The sequence below is a fragment of the Bacillus rossius genome, chromosome 1 (assembly GCF_032445375.1).
Source record: "Bacillus rossius redtenbacheri isolate Brsri chromosome 1, Brsri_v3, whole genome shotgun sequence".
Taxonomy (NCBI): domain Eukaryota; kingdom Metazoa; phylum Arthropoda; class Insecta; order Phasmatodea; family Bacillidae; genus Bacillus; species Bacillus rossius.
In genome coordinates, this window is record NC_086330.1 from 379,977,405 (window position 1) to 379,995,731 (window position 18,327).

The 18,327-nt window shown below is 43.4% G+C and overlaps 1 protein-coding gene across 1 annotated transcript in view; it reads right to left on the reverse strand.

The window, feature by feature from the left end:
• The window catches only part of LOC134528588 (dipeptidyl aminopeptidase-like protein 6), a 226,063-nt gene that overhangs the window by 81,246 nt on the left and 126,490 nt on the right, over nt 1–18,327 (reverse strand). The window contains exon 2 of the mRNA XM_063362340.1: nt 478–691. Within this exon, the coding sequence (XP_063218410.1) occupies nt 478–691 (214 nt within the window). The remainder of the gene's footprint in view (nt 1–477; nt 692–18,327) is intronic.

Here is an 18,327-nt window from a genome sequence, read left to right on the forward strand (position 1 = left end):
CCGAAAAATTCGCGGTTTCAATGGCCTTTAGGATAGACTGCACATTCCCCCGTACACTCGGGCAAATAACGCCAGTTCATTGGCTGCTGATTTGTAAGTCGTCTCAGCTGGTTTGTCTGTGATTCGATCCTTCTTTGGTTGGAGGTTTATAATTGGTTGAGATTCGTACAGATGAACAGTAAGCCAATAGCAAAGTCATCTAAAAGGTATATGCATTTGACTTCTAGCCTATCGCCGAATGAATCCGCGAATTTCTCCGGTCTCTACTCTGGTCCAATGAGAAATGCCCGACTATAGCTTAATAAGAACCACAGGCTGCTACGTTGGGACGTCTCACGAGACAGCAGCCAATGAGTGGGTGACATTTGACCGTGTGTACTGTAGAACTGTGGAATTCATCCTGGAGGCCATTGAGCCCGCGAGTTGTTCGGTCCCTATCTAAAGCTAAGAAGACGACAGGCAGTGTGCGCCGCTCACCGGACACCCAGCTGCCGTTGAGGCGCAGCGCCGCGAAGTCGGCGCCCAGCACCTCGTGCAGCTTGAAGCGCCGGCCCTTGACGCGCGGGCCCTCGTCCGGCGGGGTCAGCAGCACCACCGAGGTCACGATCAGCGCCAGCACCACCACGATCACCAGCAGCGCGATCAGGATGCCGCGCCAGTTGCGCTGGTTCGCGTTGCTGGACACCAGCTCCTGGAACAGGCCGCGTCACTCCCGCACCACCGCTTCTCTGCGCCGTCTATGTACACCATCTCCACAATCTCCGCTATCTCTTCAATCTCCACCATCTCCCCGTCAAACTTCTTGAACTCCCCGTCACAGCACCGGTACAGCAATTTGCCTCTGTCGCTTCCACTACATCCACCCAGCGCTCGTTCGAAAAGTTTTCTCCATGGCTCATCACTAGGGACACCTTTATTTGGCGATTATTTCATGTCAAGGTATTTCACAAAACACAAAACACAAACAGTTTTTTCTAAGAGTCATGGTAAATTGTGAGGGTGCAGCAGTACGGTGACCACATTCTCATTGGCCCCGTCAAGAGCGGGACGACACCTCTCACCGACCTCAGCCAATAACCACACAAGAAAAGCTACAGTATTTTGTGAAATACCTTGACACGAAATGATTTCGCGAAATACAGGTGTCCCTACTCATCACGTGTTATATCAGTCTAAGCCCCGGCAGAACTGATAAAGTCCTAGGGCTAAGGACACAGTCAACTACCTGGATAGCTGGTTGTGCTAGTCGTCGATAGTTCTGGGATGGATTGTCCCAGCCTTTTGTCACAGCCGTTGCTGGAAGAACCTTCAAGGCGACAACTAGATGGTGATTCTATCGCCGACATACGCGGTGATCCTCATGGGCTGTCTTTTATTTTTGTGAATGGAACAGACTTGATGTAATCTTTTGGACATACGCCATTGCTAAGCACTATTTCTGTTGAAGAAAACTAAAAAATACCAAAAAGACAATAACCACAAATTAAGCAAGTAGCTGCGAGGCTACTGATTATTCAGGAGGGGTAGGTAGGCCATACTAGAATAAACAGATAGGTCTACTGATGCACACTATTTATTTGTGCCGTAGAGTGTGCTAGAAAATTTACATCTGTGTACAGTGCACAACAGCCTACTCGTGCTAAGAGACAGACTGGAACTGTCTCTTCTTTCCTCCTCGCCAGCCTGCTAGCCCGCACGGAGGAGGGGTGATAATATCCTTGGCATCCGGGCTAACGGGACTCCTGGAGGGTGCGCGCTGCATTCTGGCCCAGGGGTGTACAAACACCGACGGGACAGCCGGTGCTGATAGCCACATGGTTGGCGTGGTGCGGTAGATTTCTTCGCGATGTACCGCCACAGTACCCCCCTGCCAGTGACTTGCGCACAAGTTATGAGAAACCACCTTGGAGGCGGTTAGGAAAGCGGACTTGGCGGCCGAATCGACGTGTGGCAGTTTGAGGAGGCACGATGTTGACATCCAGATGATTCGTTGGAGCGGCCATCCCAGCAGCAGGACATGGTATGTCGTGGTCCTCTAGAATGATGTCACGGATGGTGTATGCAGGTTTGAGGCGATCGATGGAAACAGTAGCCTGCCTACCATGCATTTGGATAGTCGCAGCTTTTCCTGAGCGACTAACCACAGGGAAAGGTCCCTCATAAGGAGGTTGCAAGCACCCTTTTGGACCATCGTGGCGAACAAAGACCTCAGTGGATGTGGCAAGATCCTTGAAAATGAATGTTCTCGGCTTATCGTGTCTTGTGCCACCAACTGGTCGGAGTTCACGAAAGTTCTGCCGAAGCTCTTGGATATGGCCCGGGGCCTCCAGTTGTCTTGCATCAGGATGGGCGACAAGAAACTCGCCGGGTAGGCGTAGTGGTTGGCCATATACCAAATCTGCTGCAGAAGCACGGAGATCCTCGCGCCATGCTGCTCTGATGCCTAAGAGTATGGTGGGTAAGATGTCCACCCAGTGCTCTGTAATATGGAAATGTATGGCGGCCTTGAGCTGTCTGTGCATTCGCTCCACCATGCCATTGGAGGCAGGATGAAATACAGTGGTCCGAAAGCGAGTCATTCCCATCAGGTTACTGAGGTCCCTGAAAAGGCAGGACTCGAACTGGCGCCCTTGGTCGGTAGTGATTTGTAGGGGAGTTACAAAGCGTACAACCCAGTTGGCATAAAATGCTCGAGCTATGGTTTTAGCCTCAATGTTCTCCACTGGAACTACCTCTGGCCAGCGGGTGAAGCGGTCTATGATGGTCACACAATAACGGTAGCCTTGTGAAACAGGCAAGGGTCCCACAATGTCGATGTGAACATGGTCAAAGCGGGAGGATGGTGGAATGAAGGAGCCAACAGGGGAAGAAACATGGCGAGAAATTTTGGAGCGCTGGCAGCATAGACAGGCACGGGCCCATCTTCGACAGTCCGATTTGACAGAGGGCTATACAAATCTTTGGGTGACCAACCATACAGATGCATTAATGCCTGGGTGAGCCAGCTGGTGTACCAAGTTGAATGCATCCTGGCGAAATCGGGCTGTGACGAAGGGTCGTGGTGTTGGTCTGGAGACATCGCAGTAGATTTCTGTTGGGGAATCTGGCAAGCATATCTTTTGCAGCTGCAAGCCAGAATCTAGTTGTAGAAACCTTTGTAGTTCTTCATCCTCAGCCTGTGAGGCCGCAAGGGCTTGGTAATCGAGGGTTGCAGCGACAGCATCCACTCTAGACAGGGCATCGGCAACGATGTTATGGGACCCCGTGATATGCCTAATGTCTGTGGTGAACTGGCTAATAAAATCAAGATGTCGGGATCTCCGAGGTGAGCACTTGTCGGGGTTTTGCTGGAAGGCTAAACGAGAGGCTTGTGGTCGGTAAAAACAGAGAAATGTCTGCCTTCGACCATATGGCGAAATTGATGGATCCTTAAATAAATAGCTAGTAGCTCCCGATCATAGGCACCATATTTTTACTGAGAAGGGTTGAATTTCTTGGAGAAGAATGCTAATGGCTGCCAGGACCCTTGTACAAACTGTTGGAGAACTGCTCCCATTGCAAAACCTGAAGCATCTGCCATTATTGCTAAGGGTGCGGACGAACTTGGATGGGCGAGCAGGGTGGCTTCAGCAAGGCTAGTTTTGCACTTCTCAAAGGCACTGTCGCTGTCAGGTGTCCATGTTAACAGGGCTTTGCCTTTCACATCACCCTTTAGAAGTTCGTGAAGGGGAGCCTGCAACTGGGCAGCCTTGGGAATGAAGCGCCGGTAGAAGTATAGCATTCCTGTAAACTGGCATAGCTGCTTCGCCGTAACTGGTTTTTTGTAGTGGAGTATAGCATCAACCTTCTCTGGGATGGGTGTGGTCCCATCCGCTGAGATATTATGTCCTAAGAATGTCACTTGTGGTTTGCCAAATATGCACTTGGATGGGTTAATAAGTAGCCCATACTGAGCAAGGCATGGGAAGAGTTCCTCGAGGCGCTGTCTATGTTCTACCTCATTGATGGAAGCTACCAAGATATCATCAAGGTAAGAGACATAAAATTCAAGTCCTCTGAGAACTTCATCTATGAAGCTCTGAAAAGTCTGAGCAGCATTACGAAGGCTGAAAGACATGAATGGGAATTCATAAAGTCCAAAGGGAGTTGTAATGGCAGTTTTTGGAATATTAGCTGGTGCAACTGGGACTTGACTGTAGGCCCTCACAAGGTCAATAGTTGATAAGATTGTTTTTCCGCAAAGAGTGTGAGAGAAGTCTTGTATGTGGGGAATCGGATATCTGTCTGGAATTGTGCGTGCATTGAGCAACCAATAGTCCCCACATGGCCTCCATTCCTCCCCTTTTTTGGGTACCATGTGCAGAGGTGAATACCAGGAGCTGTCAGAAGGGCGAGCAGTGCTAAGTTTGAGCATTGATTCAAACTCCCTCTTTGCAATCGTGAGTTTGTCCGGTGCCAAACGACGTGGTTTGCTGAACACAGGCTGCCCAGCTGTAGTGCGGATATGGTGTACTGCAGAAAGTTGGACAAGATGTGGTGTACCAGATGGGTGGGTAAGACATACATACTTTTGGAGGAGTTCAAGGTAGTGAGATGACTGAGGCAGAGTCCTGATACTACTGATGTCACTTGTAGCCTTGTGGCAGACAGAGGCAAGATATGTGGTACTGTCTACTAGGCACTGATTCCGAATGTCTACCAACAGGCCGTAATGGTGGAGGAAATCAGCACCGATGATTGGTTTGGTAACATCGGCCACCACAAAACGCCAGACAAAATCACGCCTGAGTCCTAAGTTTAAAGTTAGGGTGAGGAAGCCATAAGTCGAAAAATTTGAGCCATTGGCTGCGAACAAGACATAATTAGACTTGGGCCGCCTTCCAGGCAGTCTAGCGCAAGGAAACACACAAATGTCAGCACCCGTGTCAACCAAAAACTGTACCTTTGTGTCCTTGTCCGAGATGAAGAGGCGGCTGCCTGAAGTCGGGGTTGGATCACTGGCCACCATCAGCGAGTCCCCTTCATGTTTCCCGAGCTGTATTCGCAGGGCTGAACACACTTTCGCGCCCCATCGCCAAAGCAACGATGGTATCAGCAGATCCCCTGCAAGCTCCTGATGCGGGAACATTTCTGGCGTGATGTAGATGGGGAGCGGTCGCGGCGACTGTCGTGCTGGCCAAGACGAGTAGGGGATGCTACAGCTGCGATCTCCTGTCGCAGTGTCGTGGCCATCTCTCCTATTTTGGCAGTCATGAGAGGATTGACATTTTCTCGAACATGGATTCCAGTGAGACTGCTTCTGCCATCTGTGGTCTCGGATTTGTATCCGCGATGGCGTCTGCAAGCTCGGCTAATGAGTCTAACGAAGAATTTGTCTGTGTCGCCAAGATCGCTTGCGTTGATGGTGGTAAACGACCCAGCCACAATGACTTCAGAAGGTCATCTGGAACAACTGTTCCTGCCAAACTGCGGAGGTGCCGTAGAAACTGCGAAGGCCTTCGGTCACCGACTACCTTGTGTTCCAGTAGTTGTTTCGTCTTCCGTTCCTGTGACGCACTTAACCTCTCTATAAGTTCTGATTTGAGTCGGCCATACTTGTCCTCAGTCGGGGGATGGACAAGTATATCGCGCACTTCGATCGCGTATTTACAGTCCAAATGACCTGCCATATAGTTGAATTTGGTTTCGTCGGATTTGACACCTGCTAGGGCAAAATGGTAATCCACTTAAACGAACCACATTTCCGGGTTTGGAGCCCAGAAGAGTGGAATGCGTACTGCAACACGCTCGATGGAGACGGTTGATGATGGGGGTTCAGCCATAACCGCGGAAGTGTTATAGAGTGATAATGACACTAAAAAAAAGAGGTGCGATTAGGTGCTGGAGCACGATGCAACAGCTTGGACTGTGTCGCCGAACATCAACATGACTCCTACTTGCATGTCACAACGAGTCTCGGAAGTCCGAAGTTTGTGCTGGAAGTGTCACAGAACTCGTTCATTTCCGATACTTCCGCGGCAGTGCGGATGTCGAGCGGCGCGGGTGATGTGCGGCGTGGATGACATGCGGCGCGGACGACACGCGGCGCGGATGACTTGCGGCGCGGGTGATGTACGACGCGTATGACGTGCGTCGCGGGTGACGTGCAACGCGGATGACGTGCAACGCGGATGACGGACGGCGCGAGCGATGTGTCTTGCGGGCGACGTGCGACGCGCGTAACGTGCGGTGCGACAGGTTGCTTATATTACGCAAAACATGAATATCGCGTGACACTTATTTCGGAACGCATTCTAGCCTTGCCCCTATCACGTTTGGGTCACCACTGTAGCCGCGAGGCTACTGATTTTTCGGGAGGGGCAGGTAGGTCATACTAAAATAAACAGATAGGTCTACTGATGCACGCTATTTATTTGCGCCGTAGAGTGCGCTAGAAAATTTACATCTGTGTACAGTGCACAACAGCCTACTCGTGCTAAGAGACAGACTGGAACTGTCTCTCCTTTCCTCCTCGCCAGCCTGCTAGCCCAAATAGAGGAGAGGTGATAATCCCTTTGGCATCCCGGCTAACGGGACGCCTGGAGGGTGCGCTGCATTCTGGCCCAGGGGTGTACAAACACCGACGGGACAGCCGGTGCTGATAGCCGCATGGTTGGCGTGGTGCGGTAGATTTCTTCGCGATGTACCGCCACAAAGTAAAAAAATTGCTAATATCAACAGGATATAAACATCACATAATATTCCAAAACAGGAATATGGTCAACAAACAAAGAAAAAACAAAGTAAAATGGACCAAGAGAACGAAAAAAAACCCACAAATGATGACAGCACAAAAATATTGAACCCAAAAAAATTTAGCACCACAGTTGGAACAGAAATATTCGAGTAAATTATAGAAAATTGGTACGTTTGTATTACAGGGTACCAGTACATGCAATAAACCGTTCCCCAAATAGCTTTCCAGTATTAACTACGCACATTAAATAACCGTAATAAAAAAAACCGAAGACGAATTGATGAACATTCGCTTCTCTTCTACGTGGTTTTAAAAAAATTACACTTGAACGAAACATCAACTAAAATATAAAATTTTTGCGCCAATTTCCGTAAGAAAAAAAATCAGTATTCTCTTGAAAAACGTATTTCACGTTTGCGAGAATAACCATAGCCATGTTTTATTCAAAGTTACATTGTAGTATTACAAACAATTTTTTTTGCAACTTGTTTCCAAAGGCATCTTTTGTAAGAGTACAGAAGTTTTTGACGTGAATACGTCTTTAAAATTGCTTCCATAGTGGGAGGCAATTTAAAAAAAAAACGAATGATAACAAATTCGGGGGATACAGTTTGGTGTTGCAGCTAAATATCTATAATCTCATTCCAAAAATTTAATTACACCACTGGATAGCTAAAGGATCGAATAATTCGTTACGCTAAGTGAGGACTGTGACGCATCGAACGCGATGGAGGGGGAAGCGCCGCCATTTTGAGGTCATTTGTTTGCGTTTCAAGATTTCCATTTAGTATAACTTTTGACTCGGAGAAACTACGACATTCATTTGAATTTCAATCGTCAGCACTCGTCAAAATCTATTGATTTCATGTATACAACATTAGTGTAAAATAGTTACAGTGAATATATAGGATGTCAAAAAAACCATGGTTATAACATACATGAAATAGGGTATTTTATATTTTGTATATAGTGAAAAAAATTGAAGTATCCCGAGAACCAGTAGACAGGCAAGGCTGCTACTTCTGCCACTCTAGCAAACTAAAAAAGAAGGCGGCCTCTAGTAGACGAAAACTAGATGGCAGCCTCCATAGACGAAAAGCAATATGGCGGCCTCCAGCACACGAAAACAAGATGGCAGACGTGACGTCATACTAGCTGGTGATATATACATTGGCATTAGTGGTGTTAGGTCAGTCTGTCAGTGGCTTCCCTGGAGGAAGGGTCTTTCAAAAATTTTATTTTGTCGCTCGAACTAAAGAATTAATGACTAAGTATGTTATATAGGTAATTAAAAATTTATTAAAAATTAAATAATTTTCTTATATAATTTTAAATTTATTCTAAATTTTTTTTGGATAATAATTACGTGACGTTATGATCCAAGTTGGAAGAATGTTTTTTTATTCAACGATTTTATTAATTAATTTTGTTAAATTTTCTTTAAAAACCTCGATCGCCGGTATATAACGTCTTCTCTCAGGGTACCTATCAAACTTATCTCGAGCCACAGAAATCTGGGCGAGACCCCGATCGCCGCGACATGACAATTGGGGGGGGGGGGGGGGGGGGGCTGGCTCTGGGTCTTAAAATTATACAAAACTGCTTGGCGGAGCCAAAAACTCCCGCCTGATTCACAGTCGGGCTGCCTCTAACACGTACACCACAAACGTAAAAAAAAAATAATTTTTTTTTCAAGGTTCCATACCCCATGAACAGGTCCATGCATATTTCGCGAAAAGAAACAAAGGCTAGCTGAACGCTAAAACACTGCAGCATAGTCCGTATACCGTGATCGGGTGAGTTTCATTTCGATTGTTACAACACCAATCACAGTGATCCAGTGCGGAAGCAAACTCATCCCGAGTGGCTCGGTAAAACAAGGCATCGATAGGGACCGGAAAAATTTCGTGGTTTCAATGGCCTTCAGGATGGACCGCACATTCCCCTGTACACTCGGGAAAATAACGCCCAGTTCATTGGCTACTGACTTGCGAGTCGTCTCAGCTGGTTTGTCTGTGATTCGATCCTTCTTTGGTTGAGGGTTTATATTTGGTTCAGATTCGTACAGATGAACAAGCAATATCAAAATCATATTATATATATATATATATTTTTTTACTTCTAGCCTATCGCCGAATGAATCCGCGAATATTTCCGGTCTCTAGGCATCGACTTCTCCCGCAGACGGCCGCCGATCACAAGGAAGAAACTGTTGGCGCGGGTACATCTTGTTGCAGTCTAATATGTGTCCAGATATTTTCGCGACAGATGCCTGCCCCTACGGCCATGAAATATTAGCTGCCACGTGCGCGCACGTGTTCGCGTGCAACTTACGGCCGTGTCCGCGACACAGCCACGCCCCTGTGCGGTGCAGAGCCGTCGCACGGCAAGGACCCGGGTGACCGCCTCTAGCGGTCGTCACGGGCGACGTGAACGGCTGTCCCCGGACCTCTTCATCGGCCGGGGACCCGCGGCTCCATGATCCCCGCGCGCCTGGAGGAACACACCTCCTGGGGCCAGCCGCGGGAACAAGGAATAAATAAATATTCCCTCGGGATCTCGCGGGGTTACCCGAAGGAAGGGTAGGTAGGGAGGGACAAAGGGAGAAGAAGAAAGCCCCCCTAAATTCTGCGGCTCCCGCTAAGGAAATCCTCTTCATCCTTCCACCCCCTCCCCCCCCCCACTCCAGCAGTGTCCCGCCTCGAGAAGGCGGGATATAAACCTCATCAGTTCCGGCGCGGCTCTCTCCGGAGGAACTAGGCTCCACGCTCCACGCTCCACGCTCTGGAGAGGCGTCGAGGCGCGGCGGAGGAGGGGAGAGCGTGTTTTATTTGATTTTGTTTTAGTTACACGTCGACAGTTATGTCGTTACACGTTATGAAGAGGATGATGTGATGAACGCCGCCGCCGGCTGCACGAACGAAAAAGGATGACTCATTGTCCAGTTACGCTCATTGTCCCATTACGCACATTGTCCCGTTACGCTAATTGTACGCTTGCGTCGCATCTATCTCTCTTCCACTCGATTGGAACGACCATCGATTTGACTTTTTCGAGGCACATTCAACTTGAAACACTCCCATTCCTTTCCTACTTTTCCTATCATCGTCCTATCCTTAACAGAATAACACAGATTGCAAGAAGTTAAATAGCAAACATGTATAAAAGTTATAGTTAAAATAATTTCTTCGTTAAAGTAATAAACATATTTGAATTAATGAGTGCCAATAAAAGCAAATTTATGAATTAAATTGTAGATTTAATTTCACTCCTTCTTTGTATCCATACAAAATCTTGACAATTCAATAAAAATTATACAATTTTATTCATAAAGGTATGCAATCATTTCATCAATGTTTTTTTTACGTTGTCACGTTAAACTATCGCCGGTAAACCGACTTTACAGATAACCATTTTATTTGAAAATAATCCACATAAATCAGCGCAACACCACCGAAAATAAACTAATCAGTACAATATATATTTATTATTATTATATCTTCAAACGAGCAATTCTTATGTGTGTGTGTGTGCATATATATATATATATATATATATATATATATATATAATCTGAATCTCGGAAACGGCTCCAACGATTTTCATGAAATTTAGCATGCAGGGGGTTTCGGGGGCGATAAATCGATCTAGCTAGGATTAATTTTTTTTATAAAATGTCGTTATATCCGTGTTTTCAATAATCAACTTTAACGATAATCAACTTAAACATATATGACTCTTCCTGACATCTATTTGCGAGTAATAATACCATTTTTTTTAATTGGGAGCAACTAACTGCTTTAATATCTTTAAACGAGCAATTCTTGTGTGTGTGTGTGTGTGTGTGTCTATATATATATATATATATATAGAGAGAGAGAGAGAGAAAATGGAACAGAAATATTCGTTTATAATTACATATATTTGTAAATTTGTGAATTTAAACGAAAACAAACTAAAAACACTTAGTTTTAGTAAGGTTATTGTGCTGACCCAGTACCTCCAACAGTTAGAGTTACTTATAAACCGTTTCCTGTTTAGCTTTCCAGTATTAACTGCGCACATGATAAAACAAAATAAAGTCAAATTGTTGAATATTTTATTATCTTTTCCTTGGTTTAAAAAATATATTAAGCTTGAATGAAACACCAATTAAGATATAAAATAATGCTCCAATTCTCGTAAGATATACTCAGTAATATCTCGAAAAAACGTATTCCAAACTAAAGCTAAATAATTGAAAAATCAAGTTGCAGGGACTTATTTCTCCATTACCACCTAGATAGGGGTATATATGCAAATACATCCGTAGCAATGTGTTGTATAAAGTCACAATATCTTTCTTGTAGTATTAATAACTATTTCTTTGCAACTGGTTTCCAAAGGAACCTTTTGTAAAAGTACAGAAAATTACTTTCTTTGTAATGGAACACTTTATCGTATTATTTTCTGTCGCTTTTTTATTTTACTGGTTCTTGCGCTGTGTGTGATGCGGGCACACAAAACGAATACAATGCAGGGAAATAGTTTTCGGGAGGAATCTGAAAACGCTTATAGAGTCACCTCAGCATTTTCATATAAGTGCTTTCGGCAAACCGAGGAATACCGAAGCAAGTGGCGATCTTTTGGAAGCGGCGACCACCCCCCTACCCCCTCCTTTTACGCTCCCCCTTCTCACTTAAGAACTAAAAAATAAAGAGTGATAACAAAAACCAATCTACTCCAAGCCGCACATGAACATCAGACAGCTTAATTTTTTTTGTAAACGAATATTATTTTACATATTTTTAGTATTAGTGTTGACTTTAACTTCTGTTGGCATATGATTTGAATGTTTCTTTCAATGGGAAAGTTTTATTAAGATTTTATTTTGGACATACGCCCTTGCTGATTGGTAGAGACCTGAAAAATTCGCGGTTTCGATGGCCTTCAGGATAGACTCCACATACCCCTGTACACTCGGGCAAATAACGCAAGTTCATTGGCTGCCGACTTGTAAGTCGTCTCAGCTGGTTTGTCTGTGATTCGATCCTTCTTTGTTTGAGGGTTTATAATTGGTTGAGATTCATACAGATGAACAGTAAGCCAATAGCAAATTTATCTAAGAGGTATATGTGTTTGAATTCTAGCCTATCACCGAATGAATCCGCGAATTTTGCAGTTCTCTACTGATTGGACTTTATTTTCATAAGAAAACTCAGTAACAGACAAAAAAAAAGATAAATAAGCGAACACACAATCGGGCCATGTCAAAATTTTTTTTTTTTTAGACAGCACAGAAAATTCTGTGGAAGGAATAAGTAAAAAACATATATATTACAGTACAGACGGACACAGTAACAACAAGACCAGTAAAAAAAAGACAAAAAAAGACGTTTGACAACATTTAGGTTCTATCTGCGGTTGTGTTGTTCAAGGCAATTTTTAATTTTCTGTGCTGTCTATGTTTAAATATTTTTTTTCATATAGCCTGATTTTGGTTTGTTTTCTGTGTTTGAATTTTTTTGTCTGTTATTAAGGTTTCTTATGACATACAGCGCAATCAGCAATGGCATATGTTTCAAAACAAGATTTTAAATTCTGATTACATGACATTAGAAATGTGGCCATTATTTTTTCCAAAATTTCCGAGTTCCATTTAAATGGAAGGTAAAACCCTACAGTCAACCCACTACTCTTTCTTACAATTAGAAACATTAACAACCACTGTTCTCTGATGGGTTGTGTGTGGTGGGATTAGAAAACAAGTCTACAGCTGACCGAGTGATCCGGAAATATTGCAACGATGCCGGCTAGAGGTCTCAGTCTGGCGAATAAGAGCAGTTCACGCCAGGGTGCTGTCACAACTTAGAAACACACAACTTATAATTCACAAGGTAGAATCTTCTAAGTTATGTATGTTCTAAGTTGTGTGTTTCTAAGTTATGATAGTTCTAAGTTATTTGGTTCGGCGTTGTGTGTTTCTAAGTTGTGAGTCCCTAATTTTTGTTATAGTTCTAAGTTATGACTTTCTACGTTACGACGTTTCAAAGTTGTGTGGTTCTGCGTTGCGTATTTCTAAGTTACGTGTTTCAAAGTTATGACTCTCTAAGTTACGACGTTTCTAAGTTGTGTGGTTCTGCGTTGTGTGTTTGTAAGTTACGTGTTTCAATGTTATGGCAGTTCTAAGTTGTGTGTTTCTAAGTTGTGATAGTTCTAAGTTATGACTTTCTATGTTACGTTTCTAAGTTGTGTAATTCTGCGTTGTGTGTTTCTAAGTTACGTGTTTCTAAGTTATGTGTGTTTCCCGTTCACGCCGAGGGTTCTGGCGCAGTGTCGCCTCTGAGCTGGAGCGGTCTTCGAGAGGGGAAGCCTTCTTTTCACAGACGAGAGAGCCAAACGCCCGATCGCGCATCTTCGGTTTTTTTTGTTCATTGTAAAAAGTTAGGTTAGCTACATTATAAATACTTTAAAACATTGTGGACGGTTTATTTGTTTAGGATAGCTACATTAAAGACACTGTGAAACCATTTAAACAATTTCCTAGCCCTGGATAGCTACATATTAAAAAGTTATTTGCTAAGCAACCATAAAATGATTTTACAGTATTTTTAATGTAGCTATACTTACCTAATATAACCAACCATCCACAATGTTTTAAAGTATTTATAATGTAGCTAACCTATCCTAATCGACAGCAAATTTAATGCCACACCGGTTTATACAATGAGATAGAACGGAAAAAAAGCGAGCATGAACTTCGGGGAACTTCGGGTGTGGCTCTCTCGTCTGTGAAAAGAAGGCTTCCCCTTGGAGAGCTGACCGTTACAGCACAGGCGGAGAAGTGAAGATAAGGGTGTAGTGCTAGGCCCGTGAGTGCTTTCAACAATATCTGCTGGGAGTTTCATTACTAAAAAAAAATAAGTTTTGAAAACATGCGTTTTACCCATTTTTACTGTGTCGAAAATAAGCTTTAAAACGAAAAACACGCAAACAGAACACGTTATACGTGCCCAGAATATTCTTGAACGCTAATCTTAAACAGTCGCAACTGTGATATCTTGATCGGTTTTCAAATCGCGCGCCCTTAAGGCAAGATAACACTGTGTCATCAGTGGGAAGCTTCTGTCTCTACAAAATTATCTGTTGAAATTCACATGTTTCAGGTGAAGCTGTTTTTGGCAGGCTTTCAAAACAAATATTTTACTTATTGAAGCAATTTCCTGTATTTAATTTTCACGCACATGAACTATTTATTATATGCATACTTAATAAACGGTTTATTTATAAAAAAAGTAGCTATTTATTTACTAATGATGCGTTTATTGCAATTAAAAAAGGGGGGTTGTCTCTAAAGTCGGTTTGCGGACGATAATTTTACGTGATAGCGTCATAAGAAAGTATTGATGAATAATTGCATACTTTTTAATTTTCAAATATTATTTACAGTTTTTTTTACAAATTAAATTTAAATAACTTGTTTAAATATAATCACGAACAATTAGTTTAAAAGCCCGCCTTAACCTGTTTGATATTGTAGAAGATTTTCTCGCACGGTGGTTTGGCCGGTTCTTGCACGCTCGGCTCAGGCGGAACGTGACAATTTTTTCGTGCGTGCAGAGCCGGCGTTCGTCGATTTATAAAGACGTTATCGCGTAAAAAAAATGACAAAGCCGGTTTAAATTATTGCCAAAAATTTGTCGAATTTTTTTTTACAGCCACTACGAAAGGGGAAGTGGGAAAAAAAAAACTGCGAACATTCAATGGCAGTGTGAGTCCGCTGAGCACTGGTGCTTTATTGTGCTCGATCTACTCTCGTATGCTCTCGCTCAGTTGTCTCTGCTGGCCCGAAGTGGAGACGACAAGGAAGACTTTCTTTTGTTTTATGTTCCCGTCCCGTCTCTTGGGAAGAGCTGTCTCCGGGCAAACCCTTCCACCCCTCCCCCCACAACCCCGCAGCAGAAGGGCACAACTGCTCGGCTACTTGACCCCTGACCTGGAGCGCGTGCGAACCCCTCCTCCCCCCCCTGCTCCAACTTCAGGTGGAGGAGGTGTCTAGTGCCTAGCACTGCGCAGAACTTCTCTCGCGTAGGTATACACAGGGGAAAAATAAATCTTCTCTACTTTTACTTTGGAAACCAGTTTGTAATACCTAGAGACCGGAAAAAATTCGCGAATTCATTTCGCGATAGGCTAAAATACAAATAGTTATACCTCAGTTCTGCCTCTGCCATTGGCTCACAACTCACCTGGATGACTCTGAGGGGAAGCCTTCTTTGCACAGACGAGAGAGCCAAACTCCCGATCGTGCATCTTCTGTTTTTTTTTTGTTCATTGTAAATAAATATGGCGGTGTTGATAAAAGGATACTAATGGTCAATTAGGTTAGGTTAGCTACATTATAAATACTTTAAAACATTGTGGACGGTTGATTTGGTTGGGATAGTTACATTAAAGACACGGAAAAAAGGCGTGAACTTCGGGGAACTTCGGGTTTTGGTTCTCTCGTCTGTGAAAAGATGGCTTCCCGACTCTGAGCCAATGAGAAACGCCCAACCAAAGCTTTATAGAATCACAGGCTGCTACTTTGGGACGTCTCACAAGTCAGCAGCCAATGATTGGGTGGCATTTGACCGAGTGTACGTAGAACTGTGGAGTTCATCCTACAGGTCATTGAACCCGCGAATTTTTCCTGTCCCTAGTAATACCACAAGAAAGATATTGCAATAATGTTCGCAGGCTTTCACGGACCTTGTCTGAAGTAGCTTGGCTACTGGGTTGTAGCCGACGTCCTTGGCGAATAATTACACCGACGTTTCGGTAGACATTGCAGTCGCCATCGTCAGGGAGCAGTTACCTACAGTAGATATAACTGCTCCCTGGTGATGGCGACTGCAATGTCGACCGAAACGTCGGTGTAATTATTCGCCTGGGACGCGGCTACAACCCAGAAGCCAAGCTACTTCAGACAAGGTCCGTGAAAGCCTGCGAACTTTATCGGACACGTGTTGGGAGGTGTTGGAAGCGAAGGTCTGACAGCGTGACGGAGCCTTGTGACGTCAGCTCCATCGACGGGTTCATAAGGGAAGCCTTCATTTCACAGACGAGAGAGCCACACCCGAAGTTCCCCCAAGTTCATGCTCGCTTTTATTTTTTCCGTTCTATCTCATTGTACAAACCGGCGTGGCATTAAATTTGGCGGTCGATTAGGATAGGTTAGCTATATTATAAATACTTTAAAACATTGTGGATGGTTGGTTATATTAGGTAAGTATAGCTACATTAAAAATACTGTAAAATCATTTTGTGGTTGCCTAGCAAATAACTTTTTAATATGTAGCTATCCAGCGCTAGGAACCCGTTTACATCTTTTCACAGTATCTTTAATGTAGCTATCCTAACCAAATCAACCGTCCACAGTGTTTTAAAGTAATTATAATGTAGCTAACCTAAACTAATTAACCATTAGTTATCATAAGTTACAATGAACAAAAAAAAACCGAAGATGCACGATCGGACGTTTGGCTCTCTCGTCTGTGAAAAGAAGGCTTCCCGTGTTCACAACGCGGGGGTAACTATGGCGAAGAGGCGGCACTTACAGCAGCTCGCAGCACCCTCCAGAGTTACAGACCATCTGCGCCTGGTGAAGGGAGGTTAAGGGTTGAAACCACCCCCTGCGAATAACACCGCAACCTCCCGCACTTGAATGTCCGGGACTGGCATGGAGCGCCGATTTCACGCATGCCTTCCTTCTACGGGGGTTCAATAAGAAGAAAAAAAAGAAGGTAGAACTCAGAAACTGCGCCGTGGCGCGCGGAACTCGACGGCTCGTGACCGGAAGTTAAAGTTTGGCAGTTAAACACCCCCCCCCCCCCCCTTCTCAAAGCCCCCCTGGGTTCGAAACAACAACACTCACTTGTGTCACGTGATGCAGTGGCCGGCACACACTCCTTCAGCCCAGGCAACGCAGCTTAGAGTCCAATTGGAGGATGAACACTGTTATTTACGTTATTTTTAAATTCTGTCCCACAACTGCTTAGTTTCAAAGCATTATTTGATAAACTTCGAAAAATTTGTTGTTTAGCGGACCTGAAGTAAATGTTATTAACAAAATATTTTTTTGACGTGATAACGTCTTATAAATCGATGAACGCTTGCTGCACGTACGAAAAATATTGTCACGGCCGCCTGAGCCGAGCGTGCAAGAACCGGCCAAACCACCGTGCGAGAAAATCTTCTATAATATCAAACAGGTTAAGACGAGCTTTTTAACTAATGCGGTTCGTGATTATATTTAAACAAATTATAAAAATTAAATTTGCAAAAAACTGTAAATAATGTTTGAAAATTAAAAAAGCATGCAATTTTATCAATGTTTTTTATGACGTTATCACGTAAAATTATCATCCATAAACCGACTTTACAGACAACTCCCTATTTTTTTTTGAAAATATGGAACTGAAATATTCATGCTAATTTACACATTTTTCTAAATGTGTGAATTTACATTAAATAAATTGTATCACTACAAAATAGTGTAAGCAGTAATACTGGTTTCAGATCCCTACCCGTTCCCTGAATAGCTTCCCAGTATTAACTGCGCACATTTATAAGAATAATTAAACAAACAAAATAAAGTCAAATGATTAAATGTTCGATTATCTTTTCCATGGTTTAAAAATGTATGCTTGAATTACACAGCTATTAAAATATAAAATAATGTGCAAATTTTTGTAAGAAATTATTATCTCAAAAAACTTAATTTATAATGTATGCGAAAATAACCACAGCCATGTGTTGCGCAAACTTACAGTATTGTTCTTGTAGTACTACAAGCTATTTTTTGGCAGCTGGTTCCCAAAGGAATATTTGGTAAATAGTGCATAGTTTTTTTTCTGTGCATAAAACATTTCGTTGCTTTTTTTTGTCGTTGACATAAATAAAAATACTGACATTTTAATTTAAAGGGGGGGGGGTTTGTCTTTAAAGTCGGTTTACGGATGATAATTTTACGTGATAATATAATAAAACATTGATGAAAAACTGCATACTTTTTAATTTTCAAATATTATTTACAGTTTTTGCAAATTTTAATTTAAATAATTTGTTTAAATATAATCACGACAAATTAGTTAAAAAACCAGCCTTAACCTGTTTGAAATTATATAAGATTTTCTCGCACGGTGGTTGGCCGGTTCTTGCACGCTCGGCTCAGGCGGCACGTGACAATTTTTCGTGCGTGCAGCCGGCGTTCATCGATTTATAGAACGTTATCACGTCAAAAATTACAGTGTGGTGAGAAGGAAACAAATGACTCTTGATTCAGGAAAAAGGCTTAATGCCATTGAATTTTTAAACGATCAAGATTCAAAGAGTATGGGAATGCATACTACGCGCTGAAGTGCTGTTCCAAGTTTTGTTTTTTTCCGCCGGTGTAATCACTTTCCTCTCTTGGGAGGGGGAGCTGAATTGTTGCCCCTCGGAAGGGCAGCCCTTCAGGTTTGTTCTGGCAATGGTTTGTTTGTACAGCGACTGGAAGGGCGGCCAATCCAATTTCTGAAAACATGTTTCTTTAAGTGTTTAAATAATCCTGAAAACTTGCCCCTTGGAAG